General features: G+C 39.6%; 1 protein-coding gene across 8 annotated transcripts in view; it reads right to left on the bottom strand.

Moving 5' to 3' along the window:
- Positions 1-17,415, bottom strand: part of LOC122542107 (trinucleotide repeat-containing gene 6B protein) — a 175,575-nt gene that overhangs the window by 69,842 nt on the left and 88,318 nt on the right. For 5 of the 8 annotated variants that reach the window (XM_087978218.1, XM_087978222.1, XM_087978219.1 and 2 more), the window contains one exon: positions 4,281-4,368. In XM_087978218.1, the coding sequence (XP_087834344.1) occupies positions 4,281-4,368 (88 nt within the window). Of the gene's footprint in view, positions 1-4,280; positions 4,369-4,969; positions 5,013-17,415 lie in introns of all 8 variants that reach the window. The other 3 variants (XM_087978221.1, XM_087978220.1, XM_043679486.2) reach the window with 1 other exon arrangement.

Raw genomic sequence — 17,415 nt, 5'->3', positions numbered from 1 at the left:
TGCGAGTTGGATTTAAATAGGTGCCAATCATCTTCGATCTGCTGGATAAAACAGACACCATACCCAATATGTGTTAGAATGTAAACACTGCTCAAGTCATTGTGCACATAGTTTAACTCAGTTCTTATGATATCAATACATACTGTGGTATAAATCATTTTTCTGGCAGTTCTCTGCCCTGAAGGCACTGATTTTTATTGAAACTCAATTACTCCAATGCTGATCCTTTTCCAATACCATGCTCAAATGTCCACATTACATGCATAGGTGGCACCATGAGCATCAACAACTTTTGATCAAGACCCAAGTTCACAAAGTTCTAAGAAACAGGAGCAGCAGTAAGCCTTTCAAGCCTGATCACTAAGAACAAGACAGCAGGACATATCAGTTCTCGGTATGTCACTGATAACGACATGGAATATGAACTGCAACTTCTTTTGCAGAGTTACTGGACTCAAAACATCAACTATTTCCCTCGCCACAGATGCCGCAAGACCTACCAAGTTTCTTTCGCATTGTTTTTATTTTTAGATTCCCAGCATCCATAGCATTTCATATTTGATCACCCAAATGAGTCACCAACTTCTGAAGGCTGAAGAATTGCAGCTTGCCCTGAATGCCCAAGGCAACAGTTGTAGCTTGTCACAGCTAGATCTGTCCACACTCTTTGCCCTCATACATCATAGTGGAGAGCTGATCCCAACCCCAGCCAATGCAATTTTTTTTTTTTAAATGCAGCAAGGACCACAGATAGCAATTAGAAGTGGACATTGAATACTGCATCTGCCTCTATAAATTCAGCAATAAATAGAAAGTCAATCAGAGATGTATCTGATCTGTACAACTCATTGGATAACATCACAATCCTGCCCCTTTGCTTAGGGGCAGGAAGTGGGCCTTCTGGTCAACCTAAACATGTTACAGAGATTACAATAAACACATCCCATCTGATTACAGACAATAGATTACTCTCCAATGCCTGTGAGACAAGTGTTGCATTGCAAACACCAACCTCAGTGTCACAGGTTGTGATGAAAGGTGATATACATAAAATATAAATTTTATTTTCAAGTTTGGACTTTGAACTTACAGCATGTGGGTTTTGCATCGATGTGCAGGCTGAACAATTAACTTGTCAGTATTTCTGGAGCAATTTCTATTTTAAATATCAGAATGTATGAGAGACAGGGAGAGCGAGAGAGTTTGTTCCTGAAGTGATAACAGAAATGCGTTTGTCTGAGTGTTTTACCATTGAATGGAATAAACACAAAGAAATCACTGGTTTTTGAATTTTTTCCCCGCTTGGGTTAAGTCTATAGCTTTGAAAGCTCTTGTTTTCAGTTTGCAGAAGTCCCAGAAATTAAATTTAAGAAATAGTTTCTCCTGGTGAAAGGATTTAGTTTAGAACTGTTAAGAAATTGGTGATTGGAGTGCAAGAATGTTAGTTTGAAACTCCAGACCAGAAGTGCTTGGTTAAGGCCCTGAGTGAGATATTTGAAGCGGAGAAAGCTTCAGTTATGTGAGCAATTAAAGGAAGAGCCGTTCAAATGCTCAAAACCAGGAGTGGAAAGAAACAGACAAGTCAAATTTGCAGATTTGGATATGCTAAAGAAGGAGATCTTGTTCTGGTGTTAAGAGTACTGTAAAGTGAGTGTTGGAATAGATGGGATGGTACTTAACCATATTTCATAACTATACAAATTGCATTGTATGTAAACAGTTAGATTTATTATGCAGAAAGATAAATAAACTTATCTTCAAAATCAAACCTGCAGCATTGAATATTTGTGTTACAGTGTAAGTATACTTTAAAGTGATCTATGAAGTTGGATTTCAGTCAGAAGTCACATTTGCCCAATAGCTATTTTAGATGGAATCATAAAAAGGTACATAGTTTCCTTATTTGGATTAGAAAAGATACTCCCAATTTCAAGTGAAGGAGAACAATCATTTGATTTGGGACAGGACAAATTTAGAAACTGCAGGCAAGAACATGAGAATCAAGGAGAAGGAAACTTACAATGAATGTGTGCTATGGAGAACATCAGGTAAAAAAGGACTGGATTAAATGTAGAAGAACAGATAGACATAGCTGACATTAATTTGCTAGCAATAGATGGGAAATCCATCAGGGAAAAAAGAAATATATGGTCCTGAACACTGCCTCAGGAAATAATCTAATATTATCAAGTAACCCACACAGAGACACCACAGGACTTAAGACTAAGCAACTATCTGGAGGTAAAAGGTGGCCTAAGAGTCAGGAAACACCATGCTAAGAACAGCCAAATGTAATGGAGCTGAAAATTAGGGATAGGATGGAAAAATGGCCAACTACAATAGTCAACTTAGAACAGGCATACTTGTAAGGATCAGGAGCAAAGTCAGGAACCATGACTGGATAAAACAATTTGAGGAGAAAAACAATTTAAAGTCGAGAAAAACTATACACAAAGCATAGAACAGATACAGATCACTTCAAAAGGGAAGTTAACAGGGAAAAGACTAATAAAAATAGTAATAAAGCAAAAATAAATTGCTCCCAAGATTTAAAAATAGTTCAAGTAATTTTGTGACTAGAAACATGATAAAAAGGTAAAAGGAGGTTAAGAAACCAGTGAATGACTAATATAGAAATTGAAGCTTATGTAAGAGAAGCTTAAAAAGTAATATCAAGCTCTGTAAATATATTCATAGAAAGCAGACAAATAATACCAGTCTTTTAAAATACATAATACCAGTCTTTTAAAAGGAATATAGAGTGCCAAAAAAAAAAAAAAGCTGGTGAGCCACACAGTGTTGGTGAGGTAGTAGAGCATTAGAAGGCACCCTGAAAAAGGTCATTAAACACTCGTGTTCAGCTAAGGGATAGTATGGAGTTACTGGGAGAGAGAACCTACCCTGCAAAATCTCGACCTTGTAAAGGCAGATATCTGTGCATTTCAACAAAGTATTTAAGGGACTTGAAAATAAACAGGAAAATGGAGTGGAGGTGGGACATCAGCCACGACAAATTAAAAAAGCAGACCACAATCAAAAAGGATGGCAAGGCCTACTAATGCTCTTATTTCTTGCATTCACAAGTATTCAATTAACAAGGTTGGAAAGCACAAATAAAAGGTAAATATTAGAGACAGACAGAAAATGACTGAAGTAGAAACAGCAAATAGAACTCTGAACATGACCCACAATAAGTAGCCAGGTCATTTCTGTTTACAGCACAAAAATAATTGGTCGCAGCTCAAGGACAATTAGTATGGTGCAATAAATGTTGAACTTGCCAGTAATGCTCACATCTCATGAACAAATAGGAAAAGATGTTGGGGCTGAAGCCAGAAATATTTAGTTTGCAGTGACACTAAATTGGGATGAAATAGTCATCCCAATAATAAAATTTGCTCACCACAAAGGAATCCAGGTAGATCAGGCAATGGCCCATAGAGTGGCAAAGTACAATTAATAGATAAACACAAAGCAATGCTCTGGATAGGAAAAACGGACATCAGCAACAGTAACTAAATGGGTGTCTACAAATCGACTCAACATAAGATGAAATGAAAGCGCAGGTGATCAGCTCCCTGAAATTAACTGTGCAGTGATCAGTAACATGACTGAAAGTAAAGGTTAAAAGATGTACAGAGGGACAGAGCACAAATCCTAAGAGGTAATAGAGTCTCTGCAGAAAGCATGGCTAATTCTGGAGTTCTGCATACATTTTGGTTTACCCCTTACTGTAGTAAAGTTACCCAGACCCAAGAACTAGTACAGGAAAGGGCAAATAAAAATGCTGATCTTATGAGATTCAAGCCAGTGATTATACATTTAGGATAGAATCCTGAGAATAGACGGTTCCTCAGGGTATAACAGTCAGGACTTCAAATAATACATTAAGGATTGCCACACACTCCAGAAACAGGGATGGTGGATTCTAGGTGAAAAAGAGGAAAGCAAATAGTTGAGATTGAACAAAGGGTGGCTAATATGATGAATGGGAGGTTGTGGGAGACTGTGCAGAAACTTTAAGAGCGATTTAGACAATTATTTGAAGGAGTAAGTAACCGAAAATAAATTTGTGAGACTAATCAGGTGGATTGTAGAATTGTTTGATCCTACATCCTTAATTCTGTGCTATCAAATTTTATCCATCTGGACTAGTATAGTATAAGAAAACAAGTACAGAAATAGTAATGCAAACTAGCATTACTTTATTGACAGATGCAAGCGATTTGATACAAAATATGTGTACATATCAGCGAAAAGGAGCAGACATGCAGTCTCACCTTCTGAGTGGCGTCCTTCTTTTTCTTGTCCTCTTTTTTCCTTTTCTTTTCTTCCATTAACTGTTCTTCCTTTTCTTCTTCCTTCTCTCTGTAAAGAAACGCACAAAAAAAGAACTTTGACTTTATTAAAGCAGGAAACAAGAACTAGAAGTATTCAAAATGGGGGAAAAATAATCAGAAAGGGCTGGAATTACAAAGCAGGACTGTCAACACTGGAAACTGAAAGGTTAATCTGTCTTTTCTCTTTGCAGATTCTAAGGAACCAGCTGTGGCATCTAAATTTTCACTGAGGTTTTCCATCACAAATTCACCATCAGAAGAATTATTAGATACTGGACTGGAAGCAGCCGTAATTAAATTTAATAATTCTCTTGATTAAGTCAGTGGTCAATTTCTTCATAATTGCTTGCAAAGGGTAAATATTATTTTTACAGAAAATTCCACTGGTATGACACAGTGAAAAAAATTAGCCAAGAAGGGGCCCAACCTACACAAATATTTGGTCCAAGTTAACCTTATGAAGCAAAGCTCCACTAAATCATTACAAAGACACAATTTAGTTAGCTTGCAGTTTCTATTGTCAAAAGTAGCATAGCGTAGGAGTTATTTGCAGCACCCTAATCCCCAACCTGTGCCCATGACAGGCTTGCTGCTTCATGAGTATATGGGCTGCCATTTGACTCACGTACCTGTGGGATATTGCAAGAATGGGATTCAGTGCTGCTCTTCTAGCTGTCAAGTGAGAAAAAGCCAGGGAATGCTATTAGAAGCCATGCAGTAAACAAATGGGATTTATTAAAAATAAAGAACCAAAGTATTAATGACACATAGAAACAAGAAAAGGCCATTCAGCCCTTCAAACACCCTGCTAAGTTAGATCATGGCTGATTTGCAGCTCAATTTTATTTACATGCTCTAGCTCCATAACCTTGATAGCCCTTTTACACATACTGTGACGTGACAGAGTTTCAGACTCACTTCTGTTCATGGATGCCACCTCAGAATAAGCAGCACTCATTTAGAGCAGAGAATCAGACTACAGTGTATGCTAACATTCCACACAACCTTCTGGGTCAAGGATGTGCTTGCTATTAATTGAAACAAATTCAACACGAGGGGAAAAGGAGGGGGAAAGAAATTAAAACAACGTTGTTATATCCTATAGCTTTTGTTTACAGAGAAGGGTTATTCTTGATATCAATTTGTTTTGAACAAAAAGTACTGATGTCCCTTCCCCTTAAAATGAGGCTTGTAAATGCGATGAGAGGTTGAATACTCAATTTGCTAACATGCCTTATTCCAAAGGATGGCAAACTTGCTGTATGTTACCAGAATTTTTTGTTTTTATTTAAAGTCAATTAATTTGCTTAAACTAGCTAAATAGTCTACAGGCACAGTATTCTTAAAGAGGGATGAGTCTCGAAGAGAACAAGCGGTGGGATTTTCTAATGTACTACGCTATTCATATCTGCATCTCAGACTGTTAACAGATGTTTTGGCTGGCTCCATGTTTTTATTACCTTGGATGACTAACTGATTTTTTCAATGGATCAACTATTTTATAAGCATTTCAATTTCTTCTAAATCAATACTTTCAGGGTTTTTACAATTCACTCCAGATAAATGAAAGATATATAATTCATGCAACATCAGATCCAAATTACCAACTTTATTTCAGTTTAAGATTATACATTCAGACCCAAAAACAGAAACTCTGAAGCAGATCAAGGAGGTCCAAAGAATTGCACTATCTTCCCAGATTTGTCACACTTCATAAGTGACTCGAGGCAAAGGCAAATTTTTAAAGGGCTAGTGACATTGAGAGTCTGGAGTCAAATGTAGCTCAGACCAGGTAAGGACAGTCATCTTCTTTCCCTGGCAGACATTAGAGAGTTAGAGGAGTCTTTATAACAATTAGCAATGGCTTTGTGGCACAATTATTAAGATGAGTTTTCATCTCCAGATGTATTGAGTAGCTCACACCCTAACCCCAAACATCCAAACTTAAAGGTGCCACCAAAGTGTAGTATGTTTATAGCGAAATTCTTCCATTTATTATAAGAACTTCATTGAGCCTGTCAATTTCCACGCTCAATGGTGAAGCAGATTTTTCTTTGATCCAAATACTTTCCGCCAATTACATTCCACCAAAAGGATAGGTGCTACTTAAACAGTACAATACATTGCCACAATTTTTGATCCTGGTTCTTTTAAATTAATCACTACTTTCCAATTGAAATAATTTTGCAACTTTTTCTGTCACTATAGTGGAGGCCCTAGCCATTAAATGAATTTACAAAGTGAATTTTTGAAGATTCACTTTCCTGAATGTGTGGAACTGCAGCTATCCCAGGCTCTTAAACAATCTCCAATTCACATAACTGTCTTTGCTGAAGGAGGGAAATTAATTCAGGTTGTATCAAACCAGATGCAAGCTGGTGCAACCCCAATGAAGGTAATAACCCACAATTCAGTACTAATTGCCAATCTTACTCAGGAGACATATGGATAGTGTTATAACACTGGGTAAACTCCCCCTGCTTAATTCATACCAGCAACACAGAAAAGATTTACTTTGTGCAGTAATCTGAAAATTCGAGTGGCCAAGAACTAGTTAAAGTAAAAAGTAACAACTTTATTTCTTAAAATATAACAGAGAATAATTAACTAACTCCTTCCTCTAACCTATCTTTTACTTTCCCTTCTATAATACTAGTCAGATAACATCCCCAGTTAGGATTTACTAAAAATTCAAATTTTAAAACTAGCCAGTTGTTCAAAGTTTGCGCGAAGATTTGTAGCTCGGGTGCTCATTGTTGTGGTTCTGTTCGCCGAGCTGGAAGTTTTTGTTGCAAACGTTTCGTCCCCTGGCTAGGCGACATCATCAGTGCTTGGGAGCCTCCTGCGAAGCGCTTCTTTGATGTTTCCTCCGGTGTTTATAGTAGTCTGTCCCTGCCGCTTCCGGTTGTCAAATCTTCTCTATATCTTCCTCTGTAGACTTGCTCTCCAGGTCAGTGTTCATGTTTTTCTCTGTGCAAACTCTTTCTCTAGACAGGTAACCCTCAGAATTTGACTAGCAGCCTACATCTGTTGATCTTTTGGCAGTTCTCCCCTCAATTGTTCAATTTTTCCCAATCTTCTGCCCCCAAAGCATCGGATTATGACATTGGCTTTTAATATTATCAAGATACTAAATTCAAACTTGATTAGAGTTTGCTATTTTCCAGGGTATAATTTAAACTGATTGGCCTAATTCGAACTTGTTTTTTTTGTCTCCAGGCAACTAGCTACTGGACCAAAAGGATACATTGTATATTGTTTAGAACACTACAGGTAGTTCTGCTAGCTTTTTAAAAGGTACAGTACACCCACAACTTCATAACAATGGTTGGCATGGAAAATTCAAGTGTCACACTAACTGAAGTTGTGGTGAAAGTAAGTTACTGGACCAGAGCAGAGTGGTTTTCACTCTGCATTAAAATTGGTCGGACAATTGCAGCAGTGTCGCTTGTCTAGTGATCCAGAGGCCCAGTCTGGGGTAATGGGTTCAAATTCCTTCACAGCAGCTGGTGGAATTTAAATTCAATAAATAAATCTGGAGTTGAAAACTCATCTTAATAATTGTGCCAAGAAATCATTGCTAATTGTCATAAAGACTCCTAAGACTCACTAACATCCGACAGGGAAAGAAGTCTACTGTCCTTAGCTGGTCTGAGCTACATTGACTCCAAACTCTCAATGTCACTAGCCCTTCATTGCCCTGTGAAATAGTTTAGCAAGCTACTCAGTTCAAGAGCAACTGGGTTGGGCAACAAATGCTAGCCTTGTCGATGATGCCTACAGGAGAAAGTGAGGTCTGCAGATGCTGGAGATCAGAGCTGAAAATGTGTTGCTGGAAAAGCGCAGCAGGTCAGGCAGCATCCAGGGAACAGGAGAATCGACGTTTCGGGCATAAGCCCTTCTTCAGAAAGGTGTTGCATTCCTGAAGAAGGGCTTATGCCCGAAACGTCGATTCTCCTGTTCCCTGGATGCTGCCTGACCTGCTGCGCTTTTCCAGCAACACATTTTCAGCGATGATGCCTACAGCCCAAGAAAGAATTAAAAGCCTGATTTGGCAACGATACCAGATACACAAAGCAGGAAAATGCTGCTGTACTTTAGTAACGATCCTCAATTTGGGGAATGAAAAATTTGACTACTATCTATTTCTTCAAAAATAAACACTCGCCTTTTCATTACTGCCTATATCAGCAAGTGCCGGATATAGGGACACAGGGACTTTAGTACTCAGCATTTCCAGCTGGTAACACGCAGTAAGAATGGCTTACATGAATCTGCTTTGTAAGTTGCAAAAAAAAACTGCTGCGATAGCAGTTCAGTGAAGCATTTGTACACGAGACAGACATCATAGCACAGTAAATATAAAAGGGATGCTTTATTTCACACCATTGCTGTTACAATGAATCTTACTGAGTAGGTCTGGTTTAAATAAATGTTTTGTGTAATGACAATACGTTGCAGATAGTAGCATACTTGCAACATTGAAATGCACCTATTTGAGAAACAAACTCATTCATCCACAGCAAAAAAAAACCCAGCTTCGGTTCTATTGCTGAAGCCTCACCTTCATCTGAAATTTCTCAGCACCTTGAACTCTCGTGCGCATGACTGGAGGAAGGGAATCGAAGAATGGAGGTGGCTGCAAAAATGTTACTGAGCTGCAGACTGTGTTGCATAGTTAGACAACGGCAAGGGCTTTACACTAGCTCTGGTGATATAGGCCACTAAAGATAAACAAGAGTCTGTAATAGGTGCATCCTGAAACATGCATCAAAAACATCAACCTGTAGTTACACAGGTAGAGAACTAATATTCACTTGCTTATCAACAAGAACTTGAATAAGTGACTCTGGATAATAGAGTGGGAAATCACAACTCGGTTTTATCAAAGATATCATGAACACCACAACTGCACCCCTCTGAAAGATCAGCCAACATAAGAGGTGAAGAATATTAACAGGCACATCTCTTGTTTTTATGATTCAGCCTTAATGGGTATTTGCTCAAGTATACAACACCTCGTAAAGAACAACTACAACTAAACAACGTGGAAGTGTGTGCTATTGTACAGAAATGTTTTTACAACTAAAGCTTCCATATTGCAATATCATTGTTTAAAAACAGAACATTACATTTTTCTAGTTTTCACTTTACTTAAAATTAGGTTATCAATAAATTAGATTCCCCTACAATGTAGAAACAGGCCCTTCGGCCCAACAAGCCCACACTGACCCTCCGAAGAGTAAGCCATCCAGACTCATTTCTCTCTGACTAATGCACCTAATACTATGGACAATTTTGAAATGGCCAATTCACCTAACCTGCACATCTTTGGACTGTGGGAGGAAACTGGAGCACCCAGAGGAAACCCACGCAGACACGGGGAGAACATGCAAAATCCACAGGTCTCTCAAAGCTGAAAATGTGTGGCTGGAATTCCTGAAGAAGGGCTCATGCCCGAAACGTCGATTCTCCTGCTCCTTGGATGCTGCCTGACCTGCTGCGCTTTTCCAGCAACACATTTTCAGCTCTGATTTCCAGCATCTCCAGACCTCACTTTCTCCTACTCTCCTCTCAAATTTAGGAAACAAGTTGAAGTGGTAACAGGTTAGAGGGTTTCTGATAATGTGATAAGGTATGATGCAACACTTCGAATTGAGACACGTAAATCAGTTTCTGAACGCTTTAGCCTCCCTGACATAATTTGTCTCTCTTATCTGTGTACACATGCTGCAAACAGATGGTCTCTTCCCGAAAATAACAGCAAGTACTTGGGATTTCCAAAAAAAAAATGCTCTTTGCAACTTGGGAGATAATCAAAGTTAATGGGCTGACAAAAGAAGAGGCTGTTTTGATTCAAATCTTGCAGCATAAGATTCTACTACATAAAATGTGTATTTGCATCAGCTTGACAATATCCATTTTGCTATGGAGAAGGTATTAACACTTTTCAATGGAGCCTAGGTCTGCATTATGTTAACACCTCACATGAATGCTGTAAAGCACTCCAATTTGTCATCGGTCAGGCTCAAAAGGGTAGACCAATGCATGGTATGGCATTTATTTCTGCACTCGAGTGTCACTGCAATTCCTCCCCATGTTAAAGAAGAGAATCAAAAATTGGGTTCCATATCATATCCAGCAAAGGAAGGCGACTACAGTTGTTGGGAGTTCAATCATCTCAAGCCCATGACATCACTACAGAAGGGTCACTCAACCTGAAACGTCAACTCTGATTTCTCTCCACAAATGCTGCTCGACCCGCTGAGCTTTTCCAGCAATTCGCTATTGTCATCACTACAGAAGTGTTTCAGAACAGTATCCTAGATCCAACCATCTTCCTTCCATAAAATGGAAGAGGATATGTTCATTGATGAACACAATATTGAGTTTCATTCACAACTCAGACATCAAAGCATTCTCTGCTCATATGCAACAAGACCTTGACAGGGAGGCTGGTGCGAGAGTTTCCCTCCGACTCTCACACCATTCCAACTTGGAACCATAACACAGTTCCTACACAGTCATTACATTAAAATCCTGAAACTCCCAAATCACTGTGCCTACGCTACATGGACTGCAGCAGTTCAAGGTGGCAGCTCCTTGTATCTTCTCAAGGGCAACAAACCCTGAGCAACACCGTTGAAACAAGGTATTTTTGAAAAATATTTGTCTCAGCACAGGACATCTCTTAAAAATTGGGACAATGTGGAAGACAGGAATGTGCAATATAAATTGCAAGTAGAATATTATTAACAATGCAACCCACAAAAAGGGATTTTTGTGCCTATTGCATCTACTGGACAGCATTCACTGAGCCATGACAGGTACAGAATGAAGGCAATCCAAATTAACCTGCTTATGCAAGCAGTTACCTGTAAGAACAAACAGAAGAGTTGAATACCTGTGAAAAAAGTGATAATCCTTGAAAGCATTTGACCAAACTGAGAAATAGGTGAAAGTTCTTTACTGTCAGATGGCTCATGGTGTCATCGCATTGCCCCCTCAGTTGAAGCAAAACGCTCAGAGACACAGTATAGTCTTAATTCCTTCATCTTTAGTCCGGGCCCTGGAGGGAAGAGAGAATGATCGCCCAAATGCGGGGACATGAGTTCACGGTCTTCTCTGGAATAACTGTTGCTTAATGGATTATATAGTCATTTACAGGGAGCAGTGTCCAGAAATGGCAACATACATATTGATTGGGTGACCGTTACAATCAGCAAGCATCAACAGTAAAGATTAAGCCATCTGCTGTTACACAATTAATGTTGTTAACCTTAATTGGCCTCACAATGAATACTTTTCACCTTGTTAAACTGACCTTATATACTAAATGCTCCTAATATTGTTAAATGGCTCTACATAATGACTGCTTTTCCACCTTGTTAACCCATTACCCTTGCCTCCGGTACCCCATTGTTAACTGCAAATTCGATTAGATTAGATTACTTACAGTGTGGAAACAGGCCCTTCGGCCTAACATGTCCACACCGACCGTCTGTAGAGCAACCCACCTAGACCCTTTGCCCTACATTTACCCCTTCACCTAACACTACGGGCAATTTAGCATAGCTAATTCACCTAACCTGCACATCTTTGGACTGTGGGATGAAACCAGAGCAAACCCCCGGGGGGGGGGCAAACTCCACACAGACTGTTGCCTGAAACAGGAATTGAACCCGCGTCTCTGACCTCTTCTTTCACAAAACTCAGACCTTGACTCTTTCCCTATCTGCTCATACACGATGCACATTCTCAGTGGCACATGATAATGTCCCTAACCTCTCAGCCAGGAGTCCTGGATTCAAATCTCAAATGCTGCAGAGGTGCATCATAACATCTCTGAACAAGTTGATTAGAAAATGCATATCAAAAAACAGTTTTACTGTCTGGAGTCATACCACAAGGGTCATCTGAGAGCTCCTTTGGGAAAGTGGTGGAGACCCTATCAGTGAGCAGAAGGACTGGGTCCAAGTACCACTTGATCCAGAGTCATGTCACAACACACCCAGATAGGTTGATTAAAAATAACTACACAATATAAACCACACTATCTTCTTCATCCTTCTGTTAAGGATTCTTGTACAGTGGTAATGCCCCTTCCATTAAGCCCAGGTTCATGTCCAATCATGAACAGGTTAATTAGAAAATCTCATATTATACAAAGATAGATGGTTATGGGCACTGGACGTCACTCAGGTACATGGCATCACTAAGAGTTCATGGTGTTTAATCACATTACTTACCTCTAGAACAGATGGGTCTTTAACCTGGGCCTCTTAGCCCAAAAAGGGCACTACCACTGTACCACAGCTGCCTTTAGCTCTTTATGATAGCTATTTTCCAATCAGCTTGTGCAAAAGCAAAAACAGGAATTGCTTGAAAAACTCAGCAGGTCCAGCATCTGTAGAGAGAAAGCAGCAGTAACGTTTTGAGTGCAGTGACTTTTCTTTAGAGATGTTTTCATTCAGAGATGTTAACACAAACTTCTGGAGTGTGTTACTTTAGTAAGACATTCACCAAGGTTCCTCATGGGAGATTAGTTAGCACGGTTTAGATCTCACGGAATACAGGGAGAACTAGCCATTTGGATACAGAACTGGCAGGAGGCAAAGGGTGGTAGAGGAGGGTTGCTTTTCAGACTTGAGGCCTGTGACCAGTGGAGTGCCACAAGGATCAGTATTGGGTCGAACGGCTTTTCGTCATTTATATAAATGATTTGGATGTGAACACAAGTTATAATTAGTAAATTTGCAGAGGACACCAAAATTGGAGGTGTAGTGGACAGCGAAGGAGGTCATCTCAGAGGACAATGGGATCTTGATCAGATGGGCCCATGCGCTGAGGAGACACAGATGGAGTTCAATTTAGATAAATGCAAGGTGCGGCAGTTTGAAAAGGCAAATCAGACTCAGATTTATACATTTAATGGTAATGTCCTGGAGAAGTGTTGTTGAACAAAGACCTTGGAGTGCAGGTTCATAGCTCCTTGAAAGTGGAATCGCAGGTAGATAGGTTAGTGAAGGCAGAGTTTGATATGTTTTCTTTTATTGGTCAGAGCATTGAGTATAGGAGTTGGGAGGTCATGTTGCGACTGTACAGGACATTGGTTAGGCCGCTTTTGGAATATTGCATGCAAACTCTGGTCTCCTTCCTATCGGAAGAATGCTGCGAAACTTGAGAATTCAGAAAAGATTTACAAGGTTGTTGCAGGGGTTGGAGGATTTGTGTTCTAGGGAAAGGATGGCTAGGCTGGGGCTGTTTTCCCTGGAGCGTTAGAGGCTGAGGGGTGACCTTATAGAGGTTTGTAAAATCATGAGGGGCATAGATAGGATAAATAGACAAGGTTTTTTCCCTGGGGTGGGAGAGTCTAGAACTAGAGAGCACAGGTTTCAGGAGAGAGGGGAAAGATAAACAAGTGACCCAAAGGGCAACTTTTTCACTTAGAAGGTGGCGTGTGTAAGGAATGAGCTGCCAGAGGAAGTAGTGGAGATTGGTACAATTACAATATTTAAAAGGCATCTGGATGGGTCTATGAATAGGAAGGGTCTAGAGGGATATGGGCCAAGTGCTGGCAAATGGGACTAGATTAGTTTGGGATGACTGGTCAGCATGGATGAGTTGGACATCTCTACGACTCTAAGATGGGACTGGAGCCTGGGTCTGTCGGTTCAGAGTAGGCACATAACCACTGCACAAGAGCTTCTAATTCTTTGTGGTAGATATTTTTAATTATCAACTTGTTAAGAAATGTGATTACAGGTCTCTGGAACAGGTGGGAATTGAACCTGGGCCTTTTGGCTCAGAGATAAGGGTGCTACCACCATGTCACAAAATGGCCCCCCTCCACAAAATGACAATATCCAGAACCCAATGAGCTTCAACTGCCTTCTTTCCCAATTACCTTCTTTCCATCATAAAGGTCAGAGATGAGCACATTCATTAAGACTGCTGAATACCACACTCCCAGAGATGATAAAAGAGACCATTCCTGCATGTAGCAAGACCTGACAACACTGAAGTCTAAGCTGAGTGGTAAATGACATTTATGTCATACAAGTTATGGACAATGATCATCTCCAAAGCAGAATCTAATAACCACCCCTTGACATTCAATACTGTTCCTATGTTCAAAACCACGATGGTTGCACCTGCAACTTTGTAACTGATCAAGGAACATAGACATTGTGGCTACAACAGGTCAGAGGCTGTGTTTCTGCGACAGGTAACTATCCTCCTGACTCCCCAATGACTTACTACTGTCTACAAGAGTCAGGACTATGATGGTAAACTCTCCACTTGCCAAGATGAACACAGTTCCAACTATACTCCACAGCACCCAAACATTTGATCAGCTCTCCAAGCCCCACCTTCAACATTCATTTCCTCAACCATCATCACACCAAGCTGCAAGGTATCCCACCCATATAAAAAATGCCAAAAAGCCAACAGACTTCTTTAACAGTATCTTCCAAACTAGCGACTTCTATCACCTGCAAGGACAACAGGTGGAAGAACATGGGAAAACAACCACATTCTGCCAATAAAATACAACAGCTATTCCTTAGTAAGTGGTTCAAAATTCAGCAAGTCCCTATTGAGCATCACTATGGAAACACCTTCACAGCATGGAGTCTACTAGTTGAAGGTAGTAGCTTACCATCACTTCAAGGGCAATTAAAAGATGGGTATTAAATTTGGCCTTTCCAACAATGACCATAAATAGTTAATTAATTTACAAATCTCCACTATGCTATATATAGTGATTTTCTTTTTTTTTGGGGGGGGGGGAAATGCAACAGTGCACGGCTACAAGTTTAGTACTGTTTGCAGAATACATCATTTAGAACTTGAATCAATTTTCACGCAATCACTATTTTTAAAATAATCACAACCAATTCCCATCTTGTTCAGAATTATCATAGAATAAATAGACATAAGCTTAACAATTTACCTAACACGGAAGCTCATGATAATTTAAGATATGCATAGCACTACCAAATCAAAGTAAAATCTTGGGCAGGTTACTGTATGCAATTTTCTGAAAAAAAAAACACTTTTCTAGATGACAGAATACACTAGATCAATGTGTTCAAATCCTAGACAGGCAGGATGAACCGCTTCATTTAGCGGAAGAACTTCAAGTAGAATAAAGCTAAACAGTCCTGATTTTGATCAAAACTGAAGAGTACTTACATCAGAAAACCATACTGAACATTGAAACTCAATTCAGCAAACTTACAGTTAAGGAGCCAGAACAGAGAATAATAAACAGCTAATGGAAATGGTCTAGTGATTTGAAAGATTGTGTCCATTAGGACTTGCTATCATGGCTAAAAATCAAACATTCTACTGCATCAAACAATAGCTGTACTAGCACCATAACAAAGAAATCCCCGCTTCAATCAAGATAACAGAAGGAAAGGCCTGGAAATAGGGTCTTTTCTTATGCTCTTGCAGCAGAATGACTCAAAGTTTTCTCAACGTGAAATAAAAACATATTTAATCTCCTAAATACATTTACACTGTGATACTTAAGTTCTTCATCTCAAATCTATATCTGCCACCAGATGACCCTCATCTTGTACAAATCAAGATTTTTGCTAAAGTACATTGCAAGTTGAGGGAAAGGAATCTACAATTGCACTTCGATGCTTTCAGTAGTTCAGGAGGACACAGTACAAGAATCACCCCATTAAAACCTACAATACAAACTGAAAAATCAAAACTACAATTATAAGCCAAGCCATTTCACTAAAACCAGACTGTTAGTACTAAGAAAATAGAAAAATTGCAGCATCCGCAATCTCTAAACAATAAATGTCCTAGTTCAAGCCAGTAACTAGTTGCATTATTGATCTATCTTCAATAATTTGCCATCCTCATTCCCATCAAAAGTGCACCTTTTACTGACAGGATCCCAGCCACAAGATTCCAAAAATTAGAGAATAGACAGCAATCTTGAATTTGGGTTCTGCCTCTCATTAGATTAGATTACTTAGTGTGGAAACAGGCCCTTCGGCCCAACAAGTCCACACTGACCCTCCGAAGAACAACCCGCCCAGAACCATTCCCCTACATTAACCCCTTCACCTAACACTATGGGCAATTTTAGCATGGCCAATTCACCTAACCTACACATCTTTGTGACTGTGGGAGGAAACCCACGCAGACACGGGGAGAATGTGCAAACTTCACACAGACAGTTGCCTGAGGCGGGAGTTGAACCCGGGTCTTTGGCACTGAGGCAGCAATGCTAACCACTGTGCCACCCAGAAGTCAACTCTCAATGTAAAAGGACAGTGGCAAATAATTGTCTTCAATCAATCAATGGGCTACTGAGCTAGGACAATTCCATGCAGTCACTGAATACAAAAAGAAAACAGATCGTCTTTCTTATTTCAAAAAACACCATTATATATTCATATGGTCAAACATCATTATTTCACACATGAAGAGGACCTAAATTACAGGAAGTCCAACACGAGCACACTCACCAATGGTCTCCAGGACTTCTGCTACTTTGAAAGCTCTCTGCCGAGAAATTTGAGCATGAAAATCAGCAAGATCTTGGGAAATGAGCAGCCAAATGAAGTTCAATCCTGATCCCACCTGCTGACAACTTTTCTAAAGGGTGAAAATGGGCGATAAGCGAGAGCCGATTTCTCTTGTCTCTTCACAAAAACGCTGATGTCAACCACCTCCACAGATGAGGTCAGATAGCTTAGCAGAGATTGGACTGAAATCCCAGATCAGGTACAGCATTTACCAATGGTGCCATCAAGGAACTAAGTATTTTAGGAATTTCCACTGTTAACACAATCAAGCAATGAACATCTGCTTTAACACAGCAGAGATTTAACAAATAGAGAAACTCATGCATCATAGCGGAAATCAAACTCTGCAGTGTGTCAACTAGTAGGGAACCAGAAGAGGATTTCTGGATTGAAGAATGTTATCCTCTTTTAATGAACACTACGTTATCACAAGATGTTGACAATCTTGGATTATAGTCACAATAAATTCTTCAACCAGCACATTTGAAAACTCTTAGTAACAAACATGAATGGAA

Source organism: Chiloscyllium plagiosum, unplaced genomic scaffold (assembly GCF_037043375.1).
Source record: "Chiloscyllium plagiosum isolate Xiang-an unplaced genomic scaffold, Cpla_swu_hap1 HiC_scaffold_33, whole genome shotgun sequence".
NCBI classification, from domain to species: Eukaryota; Metazoa; Chordata; class Chondrichthyes; order Orectolobiformes; family Hemiscylliidae; genus Chiloscyllium; species Chiloscyllium plagiosum.
This window is presented reverse-complemented; position numbering and strand designations above follow the sequence as displayed.